Genomic DNA, 26,122 nt, shown 5'->3' on the forward strand with positions numbered 1-26,122 from the left:
CATTTGTAGATAAAAAAACCACCTGAATGTGGTTTTGGTAAATGCAGGAAACGCTTAACGCCCCTAAAAGTAACCAAAAGCACACTGACAATACTCGATGATCTCAAATCAAAAGTGAAACCAAACCTGTATCGTTTTATAATTTGGGTGAACTGGCCCTTTAACTGCATCCTGTCATCCACTGACTGCACTGTGACTTAACAATGAAGCTTTTCCAAACCCTCAAAAGCAGAATGTGTTATGAATTGCAGCAGAGAGCTTCCCCACAGGACATAAATGCTGAATTAAGTTTTTGTACTGCTGACAAAAAACATCAAACAACAGAGTGCGTTCTGACAGCGGCGCTGACATGTTGTGTCGACATCAAAGGAGACGTCAGACTTTCGGGATGTGTGTCATTGCATCTCAGCGTGCCGCCACAGGCTGGGATGGTGTGTGTTTGCTGAACGTGGCCTGTGCATGTGGGTCACTTTGACTTTGCAGCATTGTTTCCATCGATTTCCTTCTCACCCGCTGAGGTAAGAAGAAGAAGAACCCATCGAACGCAAATCAACCCCAATAGCCATTGGCCGCCTGTCGTACTCACAGCCGCAGCACGGGGTCAAACGCTAGCAACCAGCGCTGTTCACATACAGCAGCACATCTTTACACATGACAATGAGCAACAGAAACAGAGAAAAGTAAAAGTAAAGGAACAGCAAGAACGATGAAAACGGCGTGTACACAGGACATTGTGTTGCTTTGACGTCATGACCAGTGAACCAACACGATAACACAATAAAATGCAGCCTGTGTGAAACCAGTGTATACAATGATTCACCCAGGATTCAAAACCACAGCAGCCAAAACCCTGATACCACATACAAAGGCAGATAGGTGCAGAGGTTTGCCTGAGCCTCACGCCGTCGTAACTGTTCTCACCTCGTGTGGATTATATACGAAAGCTATGATATGCACCTTTTGTAGTAGCATGACACTTAAAACAATCCACTCCACTTCGTTTAGCTCTTCAGGAGCCACTTGATATGAACGTGCATTAAACAAACTTTGCATTCAAGCAAAAGTAAGTGACTCTCTGATTGGTTAGAAGAGCGAGCTTCAAATCAAAAACCTTTAGCAGTAAATATCTCTCAAAGGGAGCTAGACATTTTGAGCAAGCCACCTTTTTTTGTCTGTGTGTTGTTTGGAGACAGATTATTATTTCTTCTTATTTTGGTGCTAAGACTTTTGCTGACATTCACACTGTGAACAGCATCACGTTTAATACTGTTTAAGGGGAAAACACAGTTTAAAGGGCTACTTCTACCTGTTGTGAACACCTTTCAAAGCACGTACTTGCCATTTTGCAAGAGAATTGAGCACAGAAATGTTTGTTTATATTAGAAAATGAATAGTAGCTGTTCTCACTCTTTTCGAAATATCAATACCTGTTAACTGTTTTATGTAAAATACTGACATCCAAGATAAAACCCTCAATGTTTGTTTGAAAACCAAAAGCGAGAAAGAAGTTGTTTTGTTTAATTTATGCTTTATCAGGTGCACTGTATGTCAGCCAATATCCAAAATGCTGATGTGATCTACTGTGTGCGAAGTGTTTCCTGCAAACTTCAGCCACAAGCGCATCAAACAGGATTCAGTTCGAAACCGTGGCACCGAAAGTCCAAAGGTCCCCGTTTTATCTCAGCGGCACAGACCAATCAGATCCCACGTGCCACGGGAGGAATTATCATCTTTGTTCTCTGCAGCTCCCTGGTGTTTTCCGTTGCTAATTCCTAATCTTAATGACTAGCAGATAAGCACTAGTGTTAATTAAAGAGAGCTGCATGGTAATTATATCTCTGAGGGACCTGTGCCAATGCCCCCTCACCACCACCTCCTCCAGTTGAAGCTCCAGTCTGGCTTCTCCTCCCGCACTTGACTCCCTCACAATATTAAGCATTCAACACTTATACCCTCCTCTCATTATCTCACGCTGACCCCGTGCTCTCACCTAGTTTCTGAGAATGAAAGAGGATCCACGCTCCAGTGACATAGAAGTAATAAAACCACATCTTTTTTTTTTTTTTTTGCCCGAGCGAAGTTATAGGTGTTTCTGGAGTGAAATCACTGAGAAGCATATGAAATGAAAGTAAATATTGTGGCAATACTGGAAATGGATGCCGCTCATAAAATTCATCTTGGCTGGGAGTGCAGTTTCACATAACTTCCCAATCACTGATCGCTGCTGAAGCAGGGCGAGTGGGGTGGCAGTGGGAGGGTGGGGTGTGGGTGCAGCCTTTGGTCTTATGAAATTAGCATGACATAAAAATCTATCACAAGCAGCTTCTCTGCCAGGATGCACGCATCTCCACCAGAACGAGAGCAATCTGTCAACTCATCTGCAAGTCCACCCCGAGGAGCAGAAGGACGGCGGAAAATGATAATAATAACAGAATGGACAACAAAAGGCTTTGGCACAATAATGTGGTTATGAGTTGAGCTTATTAAAAACCACAGTGGAAAACAAATGTGCAAACACTGAGCCCACCCTCTAGCAGAGAACACAATAAAATATGGTGTGAAAGACTGAGAGGGAAGAAGGAGGGAGAACACACACCCCCGCTGCTAATTTAATAGACCGACTATAGCAGGATATGCAATTCCATTATGTTGTGTCATCTGTCCTGCGGAGCTTGGATCAGTTCTTCGGTGAAGGTCACAGCCAATGACATAATCAGTTACACACAAGTCATTTGGGATTCCACATTTAACCGCCGCCGCGGCGGGTTTGGACCCTGAGAGCAGCCACCAACCACGCTTAACGTGTCCACGTACAATACTGGCTCGTGCCAAACAGGAGACGGATCAATCAAGACACCACTAACACGCAGGACTCTGCAGGAACAACGGCCACTGCGCGCGTCCCCCACTCATAGGCCAGTCCTCACATCCTTTTCAGTCCTGTCTCACACGCTTCCAGCAGAACAGATCATTAATCATTAAAGCTGTTGATACAGGCTGAGCAGCTTCTGTTTCACTGGTTTCACCTCACTTTTCAACTCTAGTTTGCTACGTTTTATACCCTTAATTAGCGTAATTGTGGTTTCTGAACACTGCCAAGCACAGCATACCCTTGTAGTATGAATAACTACCACAACTGGATTGCTGTTAGAGAGGATTTAAAAACTGTCTGATGGTAAAACCACCGCAGCAAACTTTCAGACCTAAATTGTGTTGAATTTCAAATAAACAGCCTTTTAAAGCAGCATAAAAATAATTATTTTCTCTCATAAACAACAGCAATCCAATGCATGGCAACACCTCATGGCCCCTGTTCTACATCCAAACTGTTTGATAACCATGACTACAATGTTTCTCTCATCTCTAAGCACATCTCATTAGCTAAAGCTCCTTGGGTTTATCACGTCCACCTACTCATCCACCTGTAGAATCGGAATAGTATCAGATAAAGTGTTGGTAAAGGTCTTTGTAAGCACATTCAAACCTGTTAAAAACACTGTTACATTAGCAAGTCCCTTCAGGACTTCACGCAACAATTCTAACAATTGTGCCAACCTTGCAATTTGGCCCAACCACCACAACTTTTCTGTAAATTTGTCCAACTACTCTGTACTGTGCCTTGACAACTCAGGTGCTACTGGTACAGTGCGTCGCTTCCTTCCAGTAAAACTGTGCACAAAGGCAAATCATAGGTGAGGGTCAAAGTAAACATCATTATCCCCATGAGGCCATTTATGTTGCAGCCAACACAGCAATTTATGCAACCATGAAGCCACACACACACACACACACACACACACACACACACACACAGACTGATGCAATCCAAAATAAATCATCACAAACAGGGTGAAGCTGAAGGAGTCACGTAGTGCTATTCAGGAGGGCAGCGGAAGCCGGGACGAATGAATCCTTACATGTATTCGTCCTACATTTTGGCAAGACAAGTCTTCGACCAGATGGCAGCAGCTTATATTCTTCAAAAAGTGGGTGGCTGTCATTAGCCACGGTTGCCTGTCAAAGCTCTGCTTTCTTATTGACTGGCAAGTTCATCAAGGTTAGTCAGCAGCAATTTGACTGTGCAACCTCAAGATGTTCTCCAACCTTTTTTTGTTTTTCAAGTTAAAGGACGCCTTCACTGATGGTGTAACCTGCTTCTTTTGGTTCTAGTAAATTCCCTATTTTAAAATATGTCTCTCTTTCTAGCTGAAAAACACCTCCAGATGACATCACTCATGTCACTCTAGATCATTTTGTTGTTCACACTATGGAGGTTGTAATCATGGTCCACCTGCTTTGCCAGAGCTCCTCCAGATAACATCATCTATATGCCTAATGATGAAAAATTCATCTGGGTGATGTCATCGGAAGGATTTTTTCAGCTAGAAGCAGAGATATAATTTAATATAGGCAGGTCAGAGGGAAGTTTAACAGCATTAATGTGCACTATACATTAAAGCCAACGAACGCTAATTAAAAATCGGTGAAATTGCCCTTTAAGAGCCGCAAACCAGCAGCTAAAGGAAAATGTTAAAGTTGACTCAATAAAACAAGAAGAAAACATTTCCATCAAAGAAGTATCAACCTTAAACGATTAAAATACATACATTGTTGAGCCTCTGCACAAACTGCAGGAAACTACCAGAACTTCAGGGAGAGGTGGGATATTCGCTGCTAAAGACCAGGCTAAGAAATTCACTAATGTTTAAAGGGTTAAATTAAATGAAAGGAACTCTTTTTTTTACAATTTTAACTTGCTCTTGCAATTTAATTGCAAAGAATGCTCCTAAACATCACAGTATGTATTGCATTGTTTTTTTTTAGAAAAACTGTGAAAAAGAATCAGAGATTAGCACTTGTGATGTGAACCCTCAGACTGCAAACTCCATCTTTTTCCTAGTGTGGCAAAGGTTACAAAAACCTAAAATAATATAAAGAAGGTTCTGGTTGGACGGTAGCTTGTAGCCCTCAAACGAGGGGAAGTGAAGCAAAGCTTCCATTTAGCTGTGCTCATTAGTCAGAGCAAAGAGGCTGTCACATATGGTCAGTGGGAGTGCAGAGCAACGTGGATTCAGTCACTATGTGCCGCATTGCTTTTGTTCCCCAGGTAAAAATCTCAAACCATGCATCTCACACACACACACACACCACCTTTAACTAAATATAGTCTCAGTCCTGAATCCAATCTTTGTAAAGGCTCTAGAGCATAGAGGGAAACGGAGATGTTACAGGTATGTAAATGTTTGATTAATGTGAGGTCAAAGCTGGCCAAGTCTTTATCCCCAGGTCTGACAATTTCATTTCTTCTGCTCTAAGTGTGGTCAGATCTGAAGAAGCAGTTTCTCCAAATCTGTGAACAGAGCTTTTTAAATGCTCACATTTTGCACCGAATGACTTTATGCTGTCGTGGGGTGAGGAAACGATGCGTTGCACAGAGGGAGGAGTGGAGGGGAATGCATGCTCGGCTCTGCATCTTTCCTAAAGACGCTGCCATTTCAAGACAAACCAGTTGAGTGTTGCATTTGTAACCTCAGCTCAAATATCCATGTCAAATAAAGACGTAGAAGTGGATGAATGAGGCCGTGTCCCACAACCAGTTCTTCATGTTAGAGCTGCTACAATTAGTAAAATTAATTAATAGACACCATTTTTAATCATTTCAGATCATTTTTCACACCAAAATTGTTAAAGGCTTCTCTGATTTGTGCTTTTTCTCCATGTTGTCACATTGTATATCATTTATCTCTGAGTCCTCTGGAAGGCTCAGACAAAATAAGACATCACGTTAAGCTGTAAGAAAGATTTCAAGGCTTTTTTACTTGACATTCTGTGCTGTTGTTGCACGAGTTTTCACTTAGGTCAGTAAAGGATTTGCATTACATAAAAGAACCCGCTGTGTTAAAAAAAAAAAAGCTGTATCCAAGACATCTCAGTTCAAATCATGTCACATCACAGAGGAACCTAGAGTGCAAAAGCTATTTAAGTTAGAAATGTTTGGATCAAATGTTTCCTGCTGCTACTATCAAGTATTTGTTCAAACGGCTGCACGTGTGTACACCTCCTCTCTCCTATTCAGCCTCAGACGATGCTCACATTACTTTTCAACCCTCACATCCAGATACTGGAAGCAACGAACAAAAGAGCTGCAATATGATGTTTAGGTCAGTATTGCACAGGCAGGTTTGGTTCTCGGTATTTCGAGTTGCTCCTGCTTTAGAATTTCAGCCAATTCATTCAAGGCTTTGCATAAAGAGGGCCAGCCCACAATGACAGCTTACATCTTCTGGAGTGTGACATTTATAGCAAACGCACGATATAAACACAGATCCTGCTCCTGCAACGCGCGCACACACACACACACCCCATCTCCTCCCATCGAAAACAATCATTACCATTAACATTCTTCTTGTCTCTAATGATAGAGTGAGAACACATTAGCTTCCCAGAAACTTTTGTTTGGTCTTTTCTAACCGTAAATACCTATTCTGCTCGTTTCTGCTCCGGGCTTTGATGAGACAGACAGGTCCTGTTTAAGGGTCTGTCTCTGGGGGGCTAAAAAAGCTGAGCATGACAAATATACAAGAACCTGTCAAATCCTTTTGTTTAGCAGCGAATGTGCACGAGCTGCATAAGCAGTGGTTGTTCCCCAGCATAATGGCAGTATAGTCCTTTTCCAACTGGGCTGCACTGAGCAGATTATCACTGTGTCCTTCAGTCACACAGATGCATGTTGGATTTTTGATAGGAAACATTCCTATGTCCCTATGGAAGCCTCACCCCCCTGCTCAGCCGAGTCACCATTGTGCTTTGTCTAAAGACACAGCCACTGCTTTCTAGAGGCTTTTCTAGCGGTAACAACCTTATACGGTGGATGTCACTGTGCTGAATAAAAAAGCCCTAAACCCCCAGCACTGACCATTATTTGCAAGCTCAACTTTTATCGCCCTTTGAACTTTTCCTTACCACTTGAATTCTTGCCACATATGAGGTGCTGGTAGGGCTGCAGCAGACCCCAGATCTCCGAGTCGTTGTTGATGGCTTGCTCCATTGACTCCAGCGTGAACTTGGGGATTCCGTTGTCCCTCTCCACCAGCGCGCTCCGCAGGACGCGGCTGAACACCTCTCGAAACAGACTCTCCGTGCAGGCGGTGAGGTATATGGCAGCGTGTTCGTGGATCCTGAGGGCCACCCGACTATCCACCATCCACCTGAAGAACTTCCCCACAGAGAAAACGAGCCCGCAGCGCGCCGATTTGCCTCGGCTGAACTTGTCCCCGGTGCTCATGTTGTAGAGGGACAGTGCGCTGAGGGCCGCCGCGATGCAGTTGACGGAGATGGTCCATGAGAGTACCACTTTGATGGCGCTCTGGATCTCGTGCTTGGTGCACTTGGCGTAGCGCAGGCTGAGCCGCTGCGCCTCCCGTGCCACCCGGACTAACGCGCGGCTGATGAGAGCCGAAAGCCTCGCCAGGACCTCCGGTGGCGGGTTGCCCACCATCAGCTCCTCGTCTTTCCTCAGCGCGCCCTCCACCTCGCCAAGACTCCATGGCACGTCCTCCAGCTCGGGCAGCTTGGCGCACTTACCCGAGCACTCCAGTATCTCCGTGTCCTCCGCCAGGACGGTGTTGACTGTGTCCAAACTGTTGTGTCTGCTGTGCATGGATTCCGTCAGATGCCAGCAGTTGCCCCCATGCGAGAAGGACTGAGGCGTGTCGGAGCAGCACAGCGACACGCTGGACGACCTGACCGAGTCCGCGGCTCCACCATAACCAGAATCAAGCGTTAAATCCTCCAGCGTCCTCACGACTGTCTTACCCTTGCCTGCCATAACTGCACCGCATACTGTTGGGTCTGCTGGGTCTCTCCGATAAATACCACAAAGTCGTTTTGGTGCCTTTTCTCAGCCGCTGTCCGGGGACCTAAACGTATTCCCAGTTTAAAGATTGAAAAGGCAGAAGTGAGGCTCCTCTTTCCTCCTTCTCTGAGTGACTGGATGTCTCCGATCTCTCCTTATCCACAACTTCATACGCGTAACCCGAGAGCGCACAAACCCTCCGCGCTCACTGCAACAAGCGCAGCACAGAGAGGTGGAGCCTGGAGCCCCGCGCCCTGACACAAGCCAATCCGCACCTCCATCAGCTTTGACTGACACAGGCAATGTACCTGCTACCTTCCCGCAAAGGTTACCTGGTGCTGGTGTAACAGAACTGCGGAATGAGAGCCACACACGTAGGCTGTCGTGTAGCTGCAGTGAACTGATCATGGCAGTGTCAGGATGAGAGGTGGATGCCCGCTGAGACTGCACAACGTGGAAATGTAGAGAACAGAGGGGGTCTCCGGAGAAGGGCTGCAGAGCAACATACCCATAAATAGTGATTTTATTCCTTTTTACAGCTCATGCAGCTGTTTGTTTTCCCTTTAGTTTGGTCACTGATTAGAATCATAACGGCTCCAGTTAAGGGCACAAATTCAAGTTGCAGTTTAAATAAAGTCGATGAAATGCCCATCTTTCCAACCACAGAGTTGCCATTGTTATAAATGTTCTTTTTAAATCTGCGTTTTTGTGTTGGGATAAAATGCAACATTTTGTGACTGTAGCCCCGTTCTGCTGTGAATATTGTGAATATAGTGACAAAATGTAATGCACAGTTTTACAGGAGTCAGCTGCAGCCAAAGTAGATTTCTTGAGGAACACCACAAGCTTTAATGTCAGATCCCTATAAATATTTTACTATTGAAAGCCCATTGCTCAGGACATTTTCGGATCAGAGATGCTTCTATCGTGCAGACCTGCAGTTCTGTTTCAAGGTGTTGCACCACGCCGCTGAACCATTTATTCTCGGCAACATGTTTGGAATCTTTGTGTAATTGGGTTTTGCAGGAGTATGTAACCTTTGTGACCACAAAGGCTCCAAGAGGGAACACAAACATGTTTTCATATGGTTGAGCCCTGTAGACCCAGACAGAACAGAAACACACACACACACACACACATCAACAAGGGATCAAAGAAGCAAACAACAGGAAAATGTATAATGATCATGATGCTAAGTAGCTTATTAATGCTGCAGCTTCCCTCAAAGAAAGGCCCCGCTGTCACATATTATCTTTCCAAGGTGGACAATCTGAAAACATCCTGCACAACATCATGCACATATTTTGGGACGAGCATGAAAACAAAGGTTGAATGAGTGAGTTGAATTCTGCGGACGCGCTGCGAAGAACAGTTGGTGGAATGATGATTCATCCATTCTGCTGGGGCTTCTCCTTATTCGTCTGAGCAGGACCGACCATCTGTCCACGCTGCCTGCCATGCCAGAGGCCTTTTCATATTTTCTTAGCATGACACTACCCATGCCAAAAGTGAAAAGCCTACTGCACTGGAATTTTTGATAAATTATATGTTGTGTAGACTCTTGTGTGTGATTGATGGGGAAAAGTGTGAAACAAATCACAGCAATGTCTTACAGTCTTTGTTCAGCTGACAAATACTAAACCAAAACATCTCCAGAACAGATAATGTATGTTTTTGAGCAAAGTAGCTCAATTTGACCCTCCACAGAAACACACAGGCCCTCAGAATGGACATGATTGTCTTCAGTAAGAAGTGCGGAAAGATGTTTGTAGAATAATTCACCTGACAATACAAATAATAACGGATTATACAAGAACGAATAGAATCATTTTCATGATTATAAGGTAAAGTTGCCGTGTGGTTTTCTATGTGAGCAGATGCCATCATTAGCACGTGGGTGCCATCCTCCAGTCCGTGACATTAACTGCGCTCATCTCCGACAGTCTGCCACCAGCTCTTGATGCAATGCAGCATATCTTGCTGACTAACTCAGGTGAGAGTGGTGGAGGTGGGCAGCTGTCAGCTGCTTCTCTACATGCACTGTGGTCCTCCAAAGCTTGTCCTCACTTATTAAGCTTTGGTTGCCTGGTAACAGCAGAAATGATCATGAGTTTCTCGGCAAGATGATAAACTGTTTGGATTTTGCCAGTGGAATGAAAGTATCATGTGATTGTACTCATTTAGTCATAATGTGCAGTCACAGTATTATTTGGTTATTGTTGAATTGTGCGTTTGTAGTTTTGCCTTTGTGCTGTTGTGTTTACAGAATGTTGATCTCTGCAGATATTGTAAAGCCTTTTTTTACATGTTAATCATTTTATCCATTGTATGTATTTTTTTCAGATGTCTGCAGTGTTTAAATTGAGCTGACTATGAATTAAAAATAATAATAATAATAAAAATAACAATAATAAAACAAAAGAACGAGTTATTGTAATACCTAAGCGGTTATAACACATGCCATGATGTTTTACTGCCACGCAGTGGCCCAAACACAGTACTACTTCTCCAGTTCAAGTTCCAGTTCTTCTCTTGCATAATTACACGTCATTTCATACACACATCAGCCACAACATTAGGACCCCCTAGTGGTTTAAAAGTTGTGGTAAGCAGGGCTCAGTATGGGAAAACGGTCATGCTGGTCATGAGGGACAGCTTGCTGCGGAAGGGGCTGTGTAGATGGAGACCTGCTCAGAGTCCACCATGCCGAACCCTGTCAGCCATAGCATTAAACCCATTTGGTGGTCTTAATGTTTTGGCTGATTGGTCTATGAGATTATATTGTGACGCATTTCCTATTTACACACCGAGTTACATAAATTGTGAAGGAAATAAGACCACGTGATTTAAATGTTTATATTTGTACACACTTAACACTCACATAAAATCTAATGAAAAATGTGCCATCTTGCCACTGAAAGTACTTTACATATGATAAAATGCATAAATACAAAGTTGTCCCAAATCCGTAATGTCTCAAACGTGTTCCATTAACCTTCAGTGTTTATGAGGTTTCATTGTAAATATAAAAATGCAGGCTGCTGCTTTATCTCAGCACCTTAATCAAACTGGATTTCTGCCTGCAAGTTGGCGAAATCTCCCCGGAAAAGTTGAGTTATAAACGGGAATGTGATATCAAAAGACGCACACTCAGTGCGCAATGTGTATGTGCTGATCCCGGTTCATTTATGGCAAACACTACTACGACCAGACTTCTTATAACCATAGTTTGCATATTTGCCCCGGAAATATATCATTAAAGTTTATTCGACATCCAACAATGTTTTTTCCTTGTTGTTTGTGTTATATAAATAAATGCCATAGTTGCGTCCATTTTCACCTGATCTCGTGCTTTCTGGTGGTTTAGCTTCTAAATTAGCTGCACTGACATGTGGGACAGTTAAGTACTGTGACCAGCAGTTTGGTAACTGTGCGCGGTCTAATCTTTGAGCGCGGAGAGAACACGCTGCAGAAACGTGACCACGCTCGGACACGCACGCAGCCCGTTAGACCAATCAGAGCGCTTAGAGCTGTGCGCGTCTCCGGAGAGGGGGGCGGAGTCACGGACGTAGGTGCGGCGAGGAGCTTCGGCAGCAATTCGTTGTCGCTGAGAAAAAAAGAGGAAAAAAAAACACTACCTGGTTTAATGATAACCCCCTAAAACGTCCGCTCGCCAGTGAGGGGAGACCGCTGTAACGGAGCCCACACGCCACACGGAGTTTAAACAGCTAAGTGTTTGTGTAGGTGACAGTAACACGGCGAACTCGACGCTATCGCAGTAAATTGTATTTACATAACCAGCTTTCGCGGGAGCGGGGAGCACCCGGTCTTGCCACGGTGTCTTGTTCTCGTTAGCGACTGTCCTGAAATTACAGGCCGAATAATTACTCTGTTATTCACGTATACTTCAGTAATGTCTCCAAAGTGTGCGCCCACCAAAGCCTTTTAGTACACGTATATTTATTCATGCTTCTTTGTTTTTTTTCACCATTCAGAAAAACAAGTTATACAACAAACCAGGCCAGTGCTGCTCGGAGAGCCGGGTCCTAAAGCCCACCGCGTTAGCTTGTCACGTTTGCCGGAGAGTGCGCGCTGCCCTGTGCCCAAATGGTTCAGCAGCCGTCGGTTTCTAAATTCCTCGACATTATGGAAAAGGTTCTGCTAGAGCAAGGCTAATTACGAAGTTGGGCTGCACCGCTTTAAACAAAGGCTCGTATGCTAAAGTAGCATACAGGGACTTTGCTTGAGAACATTTGGACTCCCAGCGGCTTTGTTTTCACCAGGTTGTGTTTCTTGTAAACGACGTCACTAAGTCGGGATACAAGTGGAGAGGGGTCCCACAAACACTTGAAATCATTCAAAAAGGGGGAAAAAAGGGACTCGTCCAGTCAAGTGATGGTCGTTAATACGATCCACTGGTTCAGGAAGGGCTTGCGGCTCCACGACAACCCGTCGCTGAAGGAATCTCTGCTGGGAGCCGATACCATCCGCTGCGTCTACATCCTCGACCCCTGGTTCGCAGGATCGTCCAACGTTGGGATCAACAGGTGGAGGTGAGTAAAGTAACAGCAGAAGTAACGCATATACAGCAGCTGGGGGGAAAGAGCTAGTAAACAATGCAATGGTTTATGTTTTTGCACGTGCCCACAGGAGATTTGGGGTCAAAACTACAAAACATATGTACATGTTTGCTCATATGTGATTTAGCTGATTGACACACATCCATCCCTTGTGATGATTTGCACCTTTTCTTTGTTGTGTATGAGACCGATCTGAGAATCTCTGGGTTTTGGCCTGATGGTCGAATACACCAAGCACTTTTAAAATGCCAATTTGACTTGTGGTAGACATTTCATGATTATCTAGCGATTTACACTATACAAGTTATAGGTAGAAAGCCCCCTCTCTCTTTTCGACCCCCTTAAAAAGTGGGAGCAGTGTGCATGCAGTTTGCAATAGTGTGTTGTGTATGTGCAAACCATCATGTATCATTACGTGTGGGCTCTTGACAATTTAACATATACATTAGGGATCCACAGAAGTTACTGACTTCAAATGACTGAAGTGTCCCAGTGCATGATAAGTCTCTGATGGGCATTTTCTTTTTTCTGTAATTCAGTGGATATTGTCAGCATATTGCTTACTGGTGCAGAAGCTTAAACCACTGCTCAATTGGTGTATGTCCTAGTTCGAAAACACTGCTGTTGTCAGTCGTTGGCAAACACTGAGCACAACTTCTTTCACTGTTACCTATAGATAGCTGACATTTCTAACCAAGTGTCATATTCTTGTAGTGTTTCTGCTGGTACCATGAGTTTTGTTTGTTAGATTGTGTCACAGAAGGAAGATCTGGTATTATTGATTGTTACAATCTGTTTAGGAAATTAACAGAAATTAACTTAAATTGCTACATTGACATAGGTGTGAAGTGTATAGTTTCTGATTTATGATATTTCATCACTAAGTTGAATGCTCCTAATCCAAGTGGTTTGCACTCCTGCATTACATCTTTAGATTTAGTTGGACATAAAACTGTAATCATTAATCTTTAATAACTATATCAAGAGCAGAAATTACACCCTCAGATGCATAATTATGTCAAACAGCAGCAACATCACACATAATTTATAACATTACTTCTTCCTCCCAAAATGTGAGTATGATCTCACATTGGTAAACAGTATTTTTGCAGTGTTGATCACATCCGTGCTACACTCTAATTATAGACACAATGGATTCCAATGAATCACAACGAAGATATAATGTTGAAGTGTTAACTGTTAAATGGTTTATCGTGACACATGCCTCTTACAGCAGCAGCTCTCAAAGGTCAGCAGCTCATTACAGTGCGGACCACTGGTCCACACTGTAGTCTGGGTCATTAGACTGTGGTGATCTGAGGTCATTACAGACCTGAATCTTTCCAATGTCCTACCTGAATAGTTCATAATCATCCAGAACTATTGTTCTGATGCAGAAATAGGAAAACATCTTTGTCCTGATTCACAAGCTATCTAAAGTTTTTAGTGTTCTTAAAAAATGGCCTGTCAATTCTTAGTCTGAATTCAGTTTAGATGCTGACAATCAAATTATGTTGTTCACGTGTCAGTGATTGGCCTTTTTAGTTTCTTTGTTTCGCATTGTACAGCTTTCTGCTCAGATAATACTGTATGTAGATCAAATATTACCTGTATCACCTTTTTTTATATATAATTACTTTATGTACATATCTGGAACTTCAGACTGTGAGCATGTGTCTGTGTAATTGTTTTTGATGCTAGACAGAACCAGTCTGGTGACACAAATGTCTACATTAAGCTTATTTGCACACCTGTAACCCACTAGCCTTTGGGTCCAAATTTAAAATTTGTCTAACATTAAGGTTCCTCCTTCAAAACAAAAGTTTAGATCATATTTTAGCCTGCTCGATCTGTGACCTAGAAACGTATCCAGCCTGCAGTCAGATAAATAACTGTGACTGTGTGTAGGCCGCTTGGCTGGTGGATTTGACTTGTCCTGCTGCATAGTTTTGTTTCCTCTCCTGCTGTGTGCTCTGGTTTGCATTGTGGTCGCTTGTAATCAGTGGAAGAGTTGGCGAGCAGCATTAGCAAAGGCACGTCTGTTATGAAGCATCCATGTTATGCTTCCTTATGTAACAGCAGCCCAGGGTGACGCAGATCTCTCAGTATATCCTGAACCATTCCCATTATTGACATTTCTATACACATATCGGACAACTACATGAAATAAAAATCTCAATCTATGAATACATATGCACAGACAAAAAAATTTATTGGAAGGATTAAAATATTTTTATTTTTTTTTGTACTTAATAGAAGTAAAGCTTAAACTCTGCACTCTTATTCTCTGCTCTGACATTTATGAGTATTTCCAAATCTTTGGTGCACATGCCTATTATTTAATGCCAACATATTATTTATGAGAATAGACAGATCATGCTAATGCAAAGATTGTGCTGAAGGTGATGTAAACCCTGCTATAGGCTGCAGCAGCTTGTGTAATCAGCGCTCATGGTTTCACAGGCTCTTGTTTGAATTGCTTGTGAAGACGTGAGGAGTCTTTGAGGTCCTCAGTGAGCGAGACTGACAAATGCCATATGGCATAATCACATAACATAACTTTTCCACCCAGCAACATCTAGGTCAGTGTGTTAGTAACAAACCTTCTATGCTCCGTGTCTGTTTGACCCACTTCTGCTCTCATGCTGAAGCAGCAGACCCCAGGTACTTCTGGTGAGCAGCCAACCCTGAGCAATAAACCCAACAAAGCTGCTTGAAATGGTTTAATCTTGGCAATGGAGTTATGCTGGATTGCCTTTACTCAGAGAAAAGGTTCTGAAAAACTTCATTTCAATGTAACTAGTTTTGAAGTTGCTCCATAATAGAGCAGTTTTTAGAAAGTCGGAGAGTCCCAGGGCGGAGATGGTTATTTTTGTACATTGCTACAGCTTTGGCTTTATATAAACTCCCCAGATGAACATAGATCAAGCTCAGTGCTTCTCTTTGAGTCCAACTGTCACGGTGACGTTAGAAGTCAGAAGTGTAAGGTAGCTAGTACACAGGAGACCTTAAACTCAACCCCTAGACTGGCGAGATAAATCTGACCGAGATGTGGGAGGGCTGCTCTTTGGGCATCGTATACAGTAAGTCCTCGGTTGTAATCATTTTCAGATGTGAATGTTAACAGTATAACTGCTGTAAGAGTGGATCAGAGTGTTCCCGGAAACATTCATGCTCACTGAATTTAAAGTATATCATGAATCCACTTTACCTCTTCCCATATGTTTTTCAATAGGATTTCATCAGGAGATGAAGCTCGAAGTGAAACTCAGTAGCTGGAATTGTTTTCCAGTTTTGTTTCCCATCACAGAAACTCTAGGCTGTATTATTCTGTTATTTGCTTTTTATCAGCACAGTTGTATAAGAGTGAAGTCAATATTATGTTGTTACCTTCCGATTCTATGTAGAGCAACTGATAGCTGAAAATCTTCCATCTGTTTTGCAGTAGAGTGCACTTTCTGCTTCACCCATCATGCTTCATTGATTCCTGAGCCTATGTCGTAGAACCCAAAGTAGCAAATTGCTGCCCCCAAGGAGTATTTGATTATTGTTGTTCTGAACTCCTCAGGGAGGAGTAACAGGGTTATTTGGGTTCATCGGTTCCCTCAACTGCCAGACTCTGTGTAAATGCATGCACTGATTTGACTCTTACTTTTCTAATACTTTACACGGTGGTTGGTGAGTGACAGACTTGGGCATTGAACAACAACGATCCATCATCACCAAATCCATCACCCAATCCTGAAACTGAATAAAGAAAAACTGAGAAATTTACATAGTGGTGATAATTAGGCGGAGTTTTGGGTTTTAGCTTCATCGTCACTTTTTAAAGTGTGCTCACATTTCCCCACCTTCCTCTTAAATCAGGAAAAGTCATGATTACACTCGGATGATACAGGAAGCTTCCACCTACAAACTTTGGTAGCTATAGCAACTACAAGGGAAGCACTGTGTTACTGCCGCTCTGTCTGCAGGCACGTGTTTGCCTGTGGGTGTGGGGCTTCATATTGACATTTAGTGTCAGGATAAAAACAGAAATATTGCACAAGTGGCTGTATTTGTTAAAACATCAGGGAAACACAGTTACTACTTTGTATTAAAAGTAATGAAAGGTTTTGGTTTGCTTCCATCGGGTTAGTACGTTTTGTTCATGCTTAACAATGTCACATTTAGTAGTGATTACGCTTAAGTGGATGCGATTTGGTCGACTCACCCACTTTATGCGTGATGCAGCCTAAAGTATCAATGCAGGGCTGAATCACTGTTGGCTTTATCATAAAGGCCAGTAACACTAGTCAAGCATTCTGCCCCAAAAAAGTTATGAATGATGAACAGTAGTAGGCTTTTTCATTGCCTCAACACAGTTTTTTTTTTTTTTTTATTTGTGCAGATTGGAGGTGAAATTGGACTGTTTCAGGAGGAATAATGTCAGAATTACAAAGAAGGAAATAAATTGGTACCTTTGAGGAAAGCACTTTTATAGTCCTGCTGGTTTCAGGCCTGAAACTCTGCAGGGTGAATGTTAAAGACAGTTATTTGTAGTCAGGAATAGGGAACAGGGACTTTAAGCAAAGGAAACTCGTGTCAAAAGATGTTTTTCAGAATTTACATAACAAAACATTTGCATGCTTCAAGCACAGATGTGAATGCAATAGAACACGAGCAAAACAAATATCAAGCCAAGCCACAAAGAGCCCACGTGAATAGAAAGACTCGGAGAGAGAGAGAGCGCGTACTCTGGCACAAAGCTAACTGGGTAATTTGAATCCATTCATTTATATCAAGTATCTTCTGCACTGGATTAGTGAACAGCAGGCAAACTGATCGCAAACCACATTAATTATTTTAAATAGGGAAACATTTCAGTCCTCGTTGACATGTTGACCCTCTTCCTGTAGGAATTTTTTTCCTCTAGAAAATGTAGAATATCTTAGTATGAAAGTTTACATGCACTGATTTATTCTGTCTTAAATGCAATGAACAGGCTCAGAGCATTCAAACAAGTGACAGCTGTGCTGGATTTCAGTGTTGCAAGTTGTCTGGAAAGTCGATTTCCTGCTTTATTCACCCTGTGGGTATATTATCTAACCAGCAGTAACAAATATACTAGAAATGAGCTTTTTCACCACATTTAGGCCGTTGTTTGTCCGCCAGGTTCCCCCTGCCTCACTGACGTTTCTGATGACACTTACACCTGCTCTCGTCACATCGTTCACCCTTTGCCTTTACTGACAGAACTCATATTAAAACATAAATTGCTGTTTTTGCTTCACAAGGGTTATAAACACAGCTGCACTGACTGGGACTGTAGAGGCGATTTATAAAAACCTGTCTGTCATCATAAAATCATTTTCAGCTTTAGCTTCAGAACAGTGAACCGAAGGAAATGTGAGCAACCTGTTATGTTGATGATTTTGAAATATGATAAAGTGCAGCATTTGATAAGTGTAGGTTGGCATCATGTTGTCAGCACAATAATACTGCATTTCAGAGTAGGTGGTCCTGATTAGATCGTGCTGTGGCTTTCTGCATTAACCGAAGTTGCTGCTTTTGTTAATTGCATTTAGCTTCTTTCTTTTTTTTTGATCCCGCTGAATATTATAGCAGAATAGTTTTACTCCCCCACTTTCATAATTGGATCACAAGTAACTTGATGTTCTTTTTTTCAGCTTTAGCGTCATGATGATTTCAACATTTGACCCACACTTTCTTTGTTCCTGTCATCCTCTAGGTTCTTACTACAGAGTCTTGAGGACTTGGACTCCAGCCTCCGTAAGCTCAACTCTCGTCTGTTTGTGATACGAGGTCAACCAACTGATGTCTTTCCCAGACTCTTCAAGGTGATACGTTCATCTGACTTAGCCACAAAACTGACTGTAGGACCTGGGTTCTTTAAAGATATTGTCCAAACCCTAAGTGTATAAATATTTATAATCCCTGTTCTATAGGAATGGAAGATCACCCGTCTCTCTTATGAGTATGACTCTGAGCCCTTTGGAAAGGAGCGAGATGCAGCTATCAAGAAGCTGGCCTCAGAGGCTGGAGTGGAGGTGACCGTTCGCATCTCCCACACACTCTATGACCTGGACAAGTGAGTTAATGCCTCAGGTTGTCAATGTTTTCATCCTGCAGCGGGATGAGAACTGAAGTCGCTTTGGTTCCTGTGCATCAATCCATTAAAAGACTATGTTAGAAATCTTTTATGTCTTAGGGGGGGGGATAAAATTTTACCTTTTTGATATGTCTTTGTTCCTTTAATATGTCTTCTTATTTCCTACCCACAGGATCATAGAGTTAAATGGGGGTCAGTCACCCCTCACCTACAAGAGGTTCCAGACCCTCATCAGTCATATGGAAGCAGTGGAATTGCCGGCAGAGTCCATCACAGCTGATATCATGGGAAAATGCACTACTCCACTGTCTGAAGACCATGATGACAAGTTTGGGGTCCCCTCCCTGGAGGAACTGGGTGAGTGAGAGTTGAGACAAGCTCTCTGTTCACATCAGCTCCAACAGTGGAGCAGTTTGGGTTCAGGTGAAACAGATTAAATCATTTTGGTAAAGTAAAAATTATAACTAACGGCTGAATCTACATGTGTGCTTTTGATAACACTGCTACAGGTTTTGATACAGAGGGTCTGTCGTCAGCTGTGTGGCCGGGAGGAGAAACTGAAGCCCTCACACGACTTGAGAGGCATTTGGAGAGGAAGGTTGGTGAAAACCAGATAATAACCCGCTTTTCAAATATTTCTCCAAACTTTGTTTAACCTGCTGTTCTCAGTGCTTCCTTCTACAGTGTTGACTCTAAATGTGTTGCACACCAACTGTTAGTCTCCACATAGCATCCTGCTGTCATGCATTTGGATATCTCACAATGTGACCCTGTTGCTCAGGCTTGGGTGGCCAACTTTGAGCGACCCAGAATGAACGCCAACTCGCTGCTCGCCAGCCCGACAGGCCTCAGTCCATACCTGCGCTTTGGCTGCCTCTCCTGTCGCCTCTTCTATTTCAAGCTCACGGACCTCTACAGGAAGGCAAGTCATCATTGATCTCTGTATATAAGTAGTTTCTGAATGGGTCTAGGATGTGACATAAACAGTGAGAAATCTTCTATAATGGACAAATACCTGGAAGACGTGAGCTGAAATGGTAGCGTTTCTTGTTTACTGCTGAATGAGAAAACACTGCTAACCCCTCTAATGGTAGTTAAATGTAGGGCATGGTCAGTTTTTGTAAACTGCTCTGACTACTGTTTGGAAGCTTTGTAGAAGTTGCAAATACACACTAGGTTCACACTATATTCCTGCGTCTCCGGCTTGTAGGTGAAGAAGAACAGCTCCCCCCCCCTCTCGCTCTACGGTCAGCTGCTGTGGCGCGAGTTCTTCTACACAGCAGCCACCAACAACCCCTGCTTCGATAAGATGGAGAGCAATCCCATATGTGTCCAGATCCCCTGGGACCGCAACCCAGAGGCACTGGCCAAGTGGGCAGAGGGCCGGACCGGCTTCCCCTGGATTGACGCCATCATGACCCAACTGAGGCAGGAAGGCTGGATCCACCACCTGGCCAGACACGCCGTGGCCTGTTTCCTGACCAGAGGAGACCTGTGGATCAGCTGGGAGGAGGGCATGAAGGTGCACAAAGAAAGAACGGCTTTGTACACAGTTTATACATTTAATCTTCTCTTTACGCTAACGTTTAAACATTAGCGTTTAATACTAATAAAGACATGTGACACTGCAGTCTGACACTTGGCAAACAAACAGCCCAGTTTCATTTCCCCAAATGGCTTGTTTAGTCTTATTATGATCCACGTTCTAATAAAACAACACAAAGAAAAGCAGCAAATGATGGAGGAGCTGTATTTTGTGTTAACTATGTGGCAACATTGATTGTTTCTGTGTAAAAATGTACTTATTAATAATTAATAAGTTACAAATAATCATTTGTAACTAGAATAAATAATTATTTTCATCTTGTTTGCACTAAACAAAGCCAGTTAAATCTACAAAATACTAATGAATTTGTGGATTTATAAAATAAAAATATATATTTTAGAAGTAGGAACAACAACTAAAGCTATTTTTCAAAGAAAGAAAGAAAAGAAGATTAACCATACTGGCCCAGAACACACTGTATATGTGTACTCATGTTTCCCAGATGTTACAAGATGTCTGGTTCTTTCTGTGTGTTCAGGTATTTGAAGAGCTGCTGCTGGATGCTGACTGGAGTGTGAATGCAGGCAGCTGGATGTGGCTCTCCTGCAGCTCTTTCTTCCAGCAGTTCTTCCACTGCTACTGCCCTGTGGGTTTCGGCCGACGCACGGACCCCAATGGAGACTACATACGGTAACGAGAGTTACTCATGGATACTAAGTCTTTTCCTAATAAACCTTGTACCTTGTTCATGTGAAAGTCGTTCCAAACAATCGTGTATCTACCTTTCAAATGTAGTAAGCAACTCATTTCTCTCAGACTAATGCAGATACTTTGAGTGCATTGGCAGCTGTTTATTTGACCTCCCATTAATTTGTCCTTTGTGCCTAATATGTTTAGTATGTGTCTATTTCATAAAAGTGTAGGTGGATTAATTCTGGGTAAATCCACCACACAAGATGTGAACTTTGTTCACAATGTTTTGACTTGTTGTAAAGGAAACTCACTGTGTTATATGACTTGACTTTACAACAACCTTAGTTTTACTAAACATCTTCATCTCTTCATTCAGGCGCTACCTGCCTATTCTGAGGGGCTTTCCAGCCAAGTATATTTACGATCCCTGGAACGCCCCGGAGAACGTGCAAAAGGCAGCTAAATGTGTTATTGGAGTGCATTACCCCAAGCCCATGGTGCACCACGCAGAGGCCAGCTGCCTTAACATCGAACGAATGAAACAGATCTACCAGCAGCTGTCCTGTTACAGAGGCCTCGGTAAATGTGCAAATTTGTCTAATTCCCTAATTTCCCCCAAATGTTTTTTTAAGGTAATATGAACAGCAGTAAAGTACATAGATGAACAAGAAAACCGCAGTTCAAGCACAGAGGCTTTTTTGTATGAGGAAAGGAATGTGGGGAAAAAACTGTTAAATTGACAAAAAAATCTAAATAGAAACTACTGACCTTATGCATTGTAGTGCTCCAAAGTTAGTCTCCCAACTTCCCGTCTTCACCGGCAGTGGATATGTGTATTAGCCTGTGCAAACTGACATCTGCTGCTGCTTGTAATCACCTCGCACCGAAACTGAGAAGACATTGAACCAGTTTTATAATTTAATGGACAGTGTGAAGGACTGCTACAGCTGGAAGACGGTGGCGAATTGTAACAGATTGTGTGATCAGATTATTTTCAAGATGTAAATATACATTAATAACATTAACATAACTATTATGGCCTATAATCGCCACAGGAACCTGAGCTACAGTCTAACACACATTAAAAATGTATCTGGACATTATACATCACAGCTTGTGCGTGAAGCTACTGTAGTTTGTACCAGCTGACGACTGCCTGTTCTTTGTGTCCCCAGGCCTTTTGGCTACAGTTCCATCCAACTCCAGCGGTAACGGTAATGGTAACAGTGAGCCACCATCAGATGCAATGGGATTCTCTGTTGAGGCCACACAGAGTGCTGCACCTGCATCTGGTAAGTGACATAAGAACCTGCTCCTGTCTCACTCCAAACCTCTCAGTTCCTCACGGGTTCCATTTAACCACTGGTAATTGTTTTAGGCTATCAGATGCCGGTTCACTCCCAAGGGGACTGGCAAAGTGGTGTCATGATGTACCTGCAGGGGGATCCACAGACGAGCATCGGCACACACCAGCAGGGTATGGATGGCAGCTAAAACCCCCTTTAGTTCATTCATCTCATTTGTCTTTTGCACATAACGGATTTGTTCCACTGTCTTTGAAAGTCGTTGTTTGCACAACATGTGTTTCACCAGTCTAGTAAGATCTCTGCTAATTTGAATCTTGCTTAAAGTTCAAGGTTATGTTGGCACCAGTTCCAGTATGATGTGTTACACTCAAGGCAGCCAGCAGATTCCTGACACTGTCACACAAAAAGGTGAGAACTAGAATGCTTTCAGACTGAAATGTGCAATAAACACTAATGATTTTTCGTGATTGAATGTTCTTATCTGATATTCGATTAAAGAGTTTTTTTAGTTGAGTTGAGTTTATCTGTGTCGTAAGCTAAGTGCAGCTCTTACTGTTGTAATTACTGACAGAGATGGCGAAACTGGATTTCTAAACTACGCTGTTGTTTTACATCAGGGCATGAACATCACTCCACCACTCAGACGGGTGGCAAACGGCACAGCGAGGACTCCGGAAATGGCAAAGGCTCTAAGGTGCAGAGACAGAGTAGCCACTAAAAAGGTTAGTTGGAAACTTTACCAAAATGTACATTTGAAATCAAAGTCCAATAGAAAATAAAGCAAACAAACAAAAGAAGTGGGGGCCAGTGATTTTGTTTGAAAGATCACTGCCTAAGAGGGAATTTGTGCAGCTCATGAAAAACACTGAACGTCTCTGCTGTTTTCACAGCTTCAATTACTGCCAGCACAGAGGGTGACAAAGGCAGATATGGATAAAGAGTTGTAACTGTTATAAACTAGGGATTTCACGACGCCAACACCAGTGTCAGAAAATGGCTCCAATACAGCCCTTGTGTAAAATTCTGATACTGCACTCGATGGCACATTAACCTCTGCAGATAGGGGAGGGTGAAAAAGGCCTGTGGGTTAGAGCTGTTTTAAGATAGCTGGCAATGAGAACAGTAAAGCCAACTGCAATCGCTGCTCCACTAAAGTCAATCTAGTCGTTTTGGCCTAAGCAGGTTTGTCTATCCTAGAACATCCGACTAGAAACTGTCTAGAAATCTTAGACAGTTGTGTGTAAACGGTGTTTAAGTTTGAACTCTATAGTCTTTGAAAGTCCTTTCAGTTGTGTCCTCACCACTATTTGCACCAGCAGATATCTGTCAGCTTAGCCGTGTAGTTGATTGATGAGGATGATTTTACTTTTCTCTCCCCACACAGATGTGTTTGCAGACTTGCTGACAGTTACGCCGTGTGTACAGCCAACACAAGGTGCACGCTAAGACTTTTTTTGTTACTGCACTACAATGTTGCATGATCCCACCTTCAGAAGGAGCGTATGACCCCGCCATTAAACACATTCACAAGTAAAAGTTTCTAAAGTAATCGGACTGTATAATATAATGTGGACTGCACGGCCCGGCCAGCGCTGATGTCACTGGAGAGGCTATTACACTGTGCTTATCAACGCTGGGACACAAGTCCTCATGTATATAAAGAATTTGCTAATTTCAGCTCACATACAACTTGTACATATTTGAATATTGTATGTGTGTTCTCTCTCTTTGTGTAGCCATAGACCCATTGATATATTTTTGATATGAGAAATCATTGTGGATGGATGTTTTCTTTTCAGACATTTTCAATAAAACTTTAAAGATTTAGACCCTCCATTCTTAAAAAAACAAAAGTGGTGACAAACATTGTATCTGTTAGCGCAGCCACTCCTCTGTTCTACCTGCCAGCTTTCTCATTTCTGAGCCGTCCAATGCCCCTGTCAGCAGAAGTGTTCTGATCATTTCCTTCCTCTGTGTCAATGCTTGTTTTATTCCTTCCCAGCGTAGATTCAGTATCAGCATGACATTAACTAACCTATTTCCTGTGTCAATAGTATTTAAGAAAGGTTGGCAGGGAAACAGTCTCCATATCATGGTGCCCCCCCCTCCTCCTCCTCCTCCTCCCTCCTGCTACCCATTTAATGCCCATTTAATGCCCAATAAACGTAGCACTGGAGAGAACTGCTTCATTTGCTTCTTGTTCCGTCTTAATGTGCTTGTTCAATAAAATCTTGGACAAAAATACAAATGTCTTCAGTCCATTCTTAAGCCCTGAAGTGTGTCGAAAGTGCCACACTGTTACATTTGCTACATACATCTGCTGACAGTACGAAACCACATAATTTCTACTAGAAAGTCAAATTGTCCACATCATTTCCAACCTAAGACGTAATTTCTTTGCAGATCCACTCTTCAGGACCTCAGGCTTAGAACTACTCAGTGATCAGTAATGATTTTAGAAACATTTGCTTTATCACAGCTGCTGTAAGCATGAAAACACTACACACAAACACTACGAAATAGCTGCATTATTGTATTTTGCATACATCGAACTCAACAATAGAAAGTGCACCAAAAGTGGTTGACCTTGAACATAGGATCGGTTTGTGTGTGAATAAGGATTCCAGCTCCTCACGCGCTCTGCTCTATCTTCATAACGCGGGTAATAATAGCCAGGCGGCCTCGCGGAGCTAAACAGGAGGAACATATGGGAGACCGCCCGCAGCCCGCACGGAGGAGGAGGACGTCGTCCGGTCGCGCCTTGTAGACCATGGCTGACCCGCCTCCGAAGGAAACTTCATGCCCGTGGTGGGTAGATTGAATGTGTGTCGGTGTCATTTATGTTCATAAAGCCTTTAATGGCCACCGTAAACCGTAAGCTCTCCTACCGCCACTTGGCTAAGCTAACGCAAGTTAGCACACCACCGATAAATTCGGTTGTGTGTAAAAAAAAATAAAATAAAAAAAAATGCTACATTAACTATTGTTAAACTAACAGCATATAAATAGAAAATATGATACCAAATAGTTGTAACAACCGAACATAAGTTAGTTTAAAGTTTAAACTACAATAATGTAGCTAGTTAACGTATGTTAGCTTAGCTTGAGCGTCAGTGTTCCGTCATGCAGTACTCCTAAAGGTATTTACGGTAGTTTTACTTGGACTCTACTACAATTCAGACAGGAATTGTACTTTTTCCTTTGCACATCCTCGGGTACTTTGTCTGATTAAAGCTCTTGACACCTCTCAGCATGTACAACACAATCAGCGGGAAGCGGAGGGGCGTGTTCCTGAGACACAGCACTGATCAGGCGCCACAGGTGGAAACACCTGTGTGGATGCGCCACAGGTGTGAGGGGCCTTTGACATTTCACACGATGCCGTAGTCAAATGCAATACATTGCTTGAGTCGACTACCAAACAGTATGAAAAGCATATTTTTCTCATTTTCAACCAGCTATATAAAAAAAAGGCTACTTGTACCGAAATGCATCAAGTCGGACAAATCAGTATCACTTCAGAGTTTTTTTATTACCTTTAAAGTAAGTACTTACTTACCACAATCAATATTTTATTGCATGAATCCTTTTAAAGGAGTATGTGTACTACATTGTAGTACCTAAGTAACGTACTGAAATACTGTACTGTCATTTTCTCTGTGTATAAATGTATAAATACATTTTAGTCTTTTAATCATTTTTATATTTAATTATTAGATTCAACAATAAATGTTTTTCCTTTGTTGGCACACAGGTGACTCTGGAAAAACAAGACGACAAGCTGAGGATGTAGCTGTGAATTTCAGACCTTATGTTGAATGAGTTGTGATGGGTATGTAAACGGGCCTTTTTGTTTTTTTCATAAAAGCACATACGGACAGTCCTCAATCTGGCAGAAATGGTGACAGATTTATCTTAAAACCAAAGAAAACTCTAAACTGTACTGCACAGTTTTGACCAAATGGGGTCGCTGTTAACCTTCACTTGCCTGCCTAAGTACAAATGCTTCTTCCCATGAGCTGCAGACTT

General features: G+C 42.6%; 2 protein-coding genes across 3 annotated transcripts in view; one reads left to right on the plus strand and one right to left on the minus strand.

Moving 5' to 3' along the window:
• Positions 1 to 8,928, minus strand: part of LOC137106448 (ankyrin repeat and BTB/POZ domain-containing protein 3-A) — a 161,403-nt gene extending 152,475 nt beyond the window's left edge. The window contains exon 1 of one of the 2 annotated variants that reach the window (XM_067489693.1): positions 6,964 to 8,928. In XM_067489693.1, coding sequence (XP_067345794.1) covers positions 6,964 to 7,828 — 865 coding nt within the window. In that variant the 5' untranslated portion in view covers positions 7,829 to 8,928. The remainder of the gene's footprint in view (positions 1 to 6,963) is intronic. The other variant, XM_067489694.1, reaches the window with a different exon arrangement.
• Positions 8,929 to 11,407: 2,479 nt separating this feature from the next.
• cry1a (cryptochrome circadian regulator 1a) lies at positions 11,408 to 24,341 on the plus strand. The gene is made up of 14 exons (XM_067490278.1): positions 11,408 to 12,408; positions 18,167 to 18,275; positions 18,384 to 18,526; positions 18,720 to 18,904; positions 19,057 to 19,145; positions 19,329 to 19,469; positions 19,758 to 20,069; positions 20,632 to 20,783; positions 21,163 to 21,365; positions 21,962 to 22,078; positions 22,165 to 22,263; positions 22,418 to 22,501; positions 22,711 to 22,815; positions 23,478 to 24,341. The coding sequence occupies exons 1-13, from the start codon at positions 12,251 to 12,253 to the stop codon at positions 22,809 to 22,811; spliced, it is 1,893 nt and encodes a 630-aa protein (XP_067346379.1). The 5' UTR covers positions 11,408 to 12,250; the 3' UTR covers positions 22,812 to 22,815; positions 23,478 to 24,341.
• Positions 24,342 to 26,122: the final 1,781 nt, after the last annotated feature.

The sequence above is a fragment of the Channa argus genome, chromosome 21, assembly GCF_033026475.1.
Source record: "Channa argus isolate prfri chromosome 21, Channa argus male v1.0, whole genome shotgun sequence".
Lineage (NCBI taxonomy): Eukaryota > Metazoa > Chordata > Actinopteri > Anabantiformes > Channidae > Channa > Channa argus.

Excerpts from the sequence above, each read along its gene's own strand:
- cry1a (XM_067490278.1), top strand. The coding sequence starts at position 12,251 with ATGGTCGTTAATACGATCCACTGGTTCAGGAAGGGCTTGCGGCTCCAC. Across the intron at positions 18,527-18,719 it reads ACACTCTATGACCTGGACAA|GATCATAGAGTTAAATGGGG; the intron begins GTGAGTTAATGC and ends TCCTACCCACAG. Across the intron at positions 22,502-22,710 it reads TGACACTGTCACACAAAAAG|GGCATGAACATCACTCCACC; the intron begins GTGAGAACTAGA and ends GTTTTACATCAG.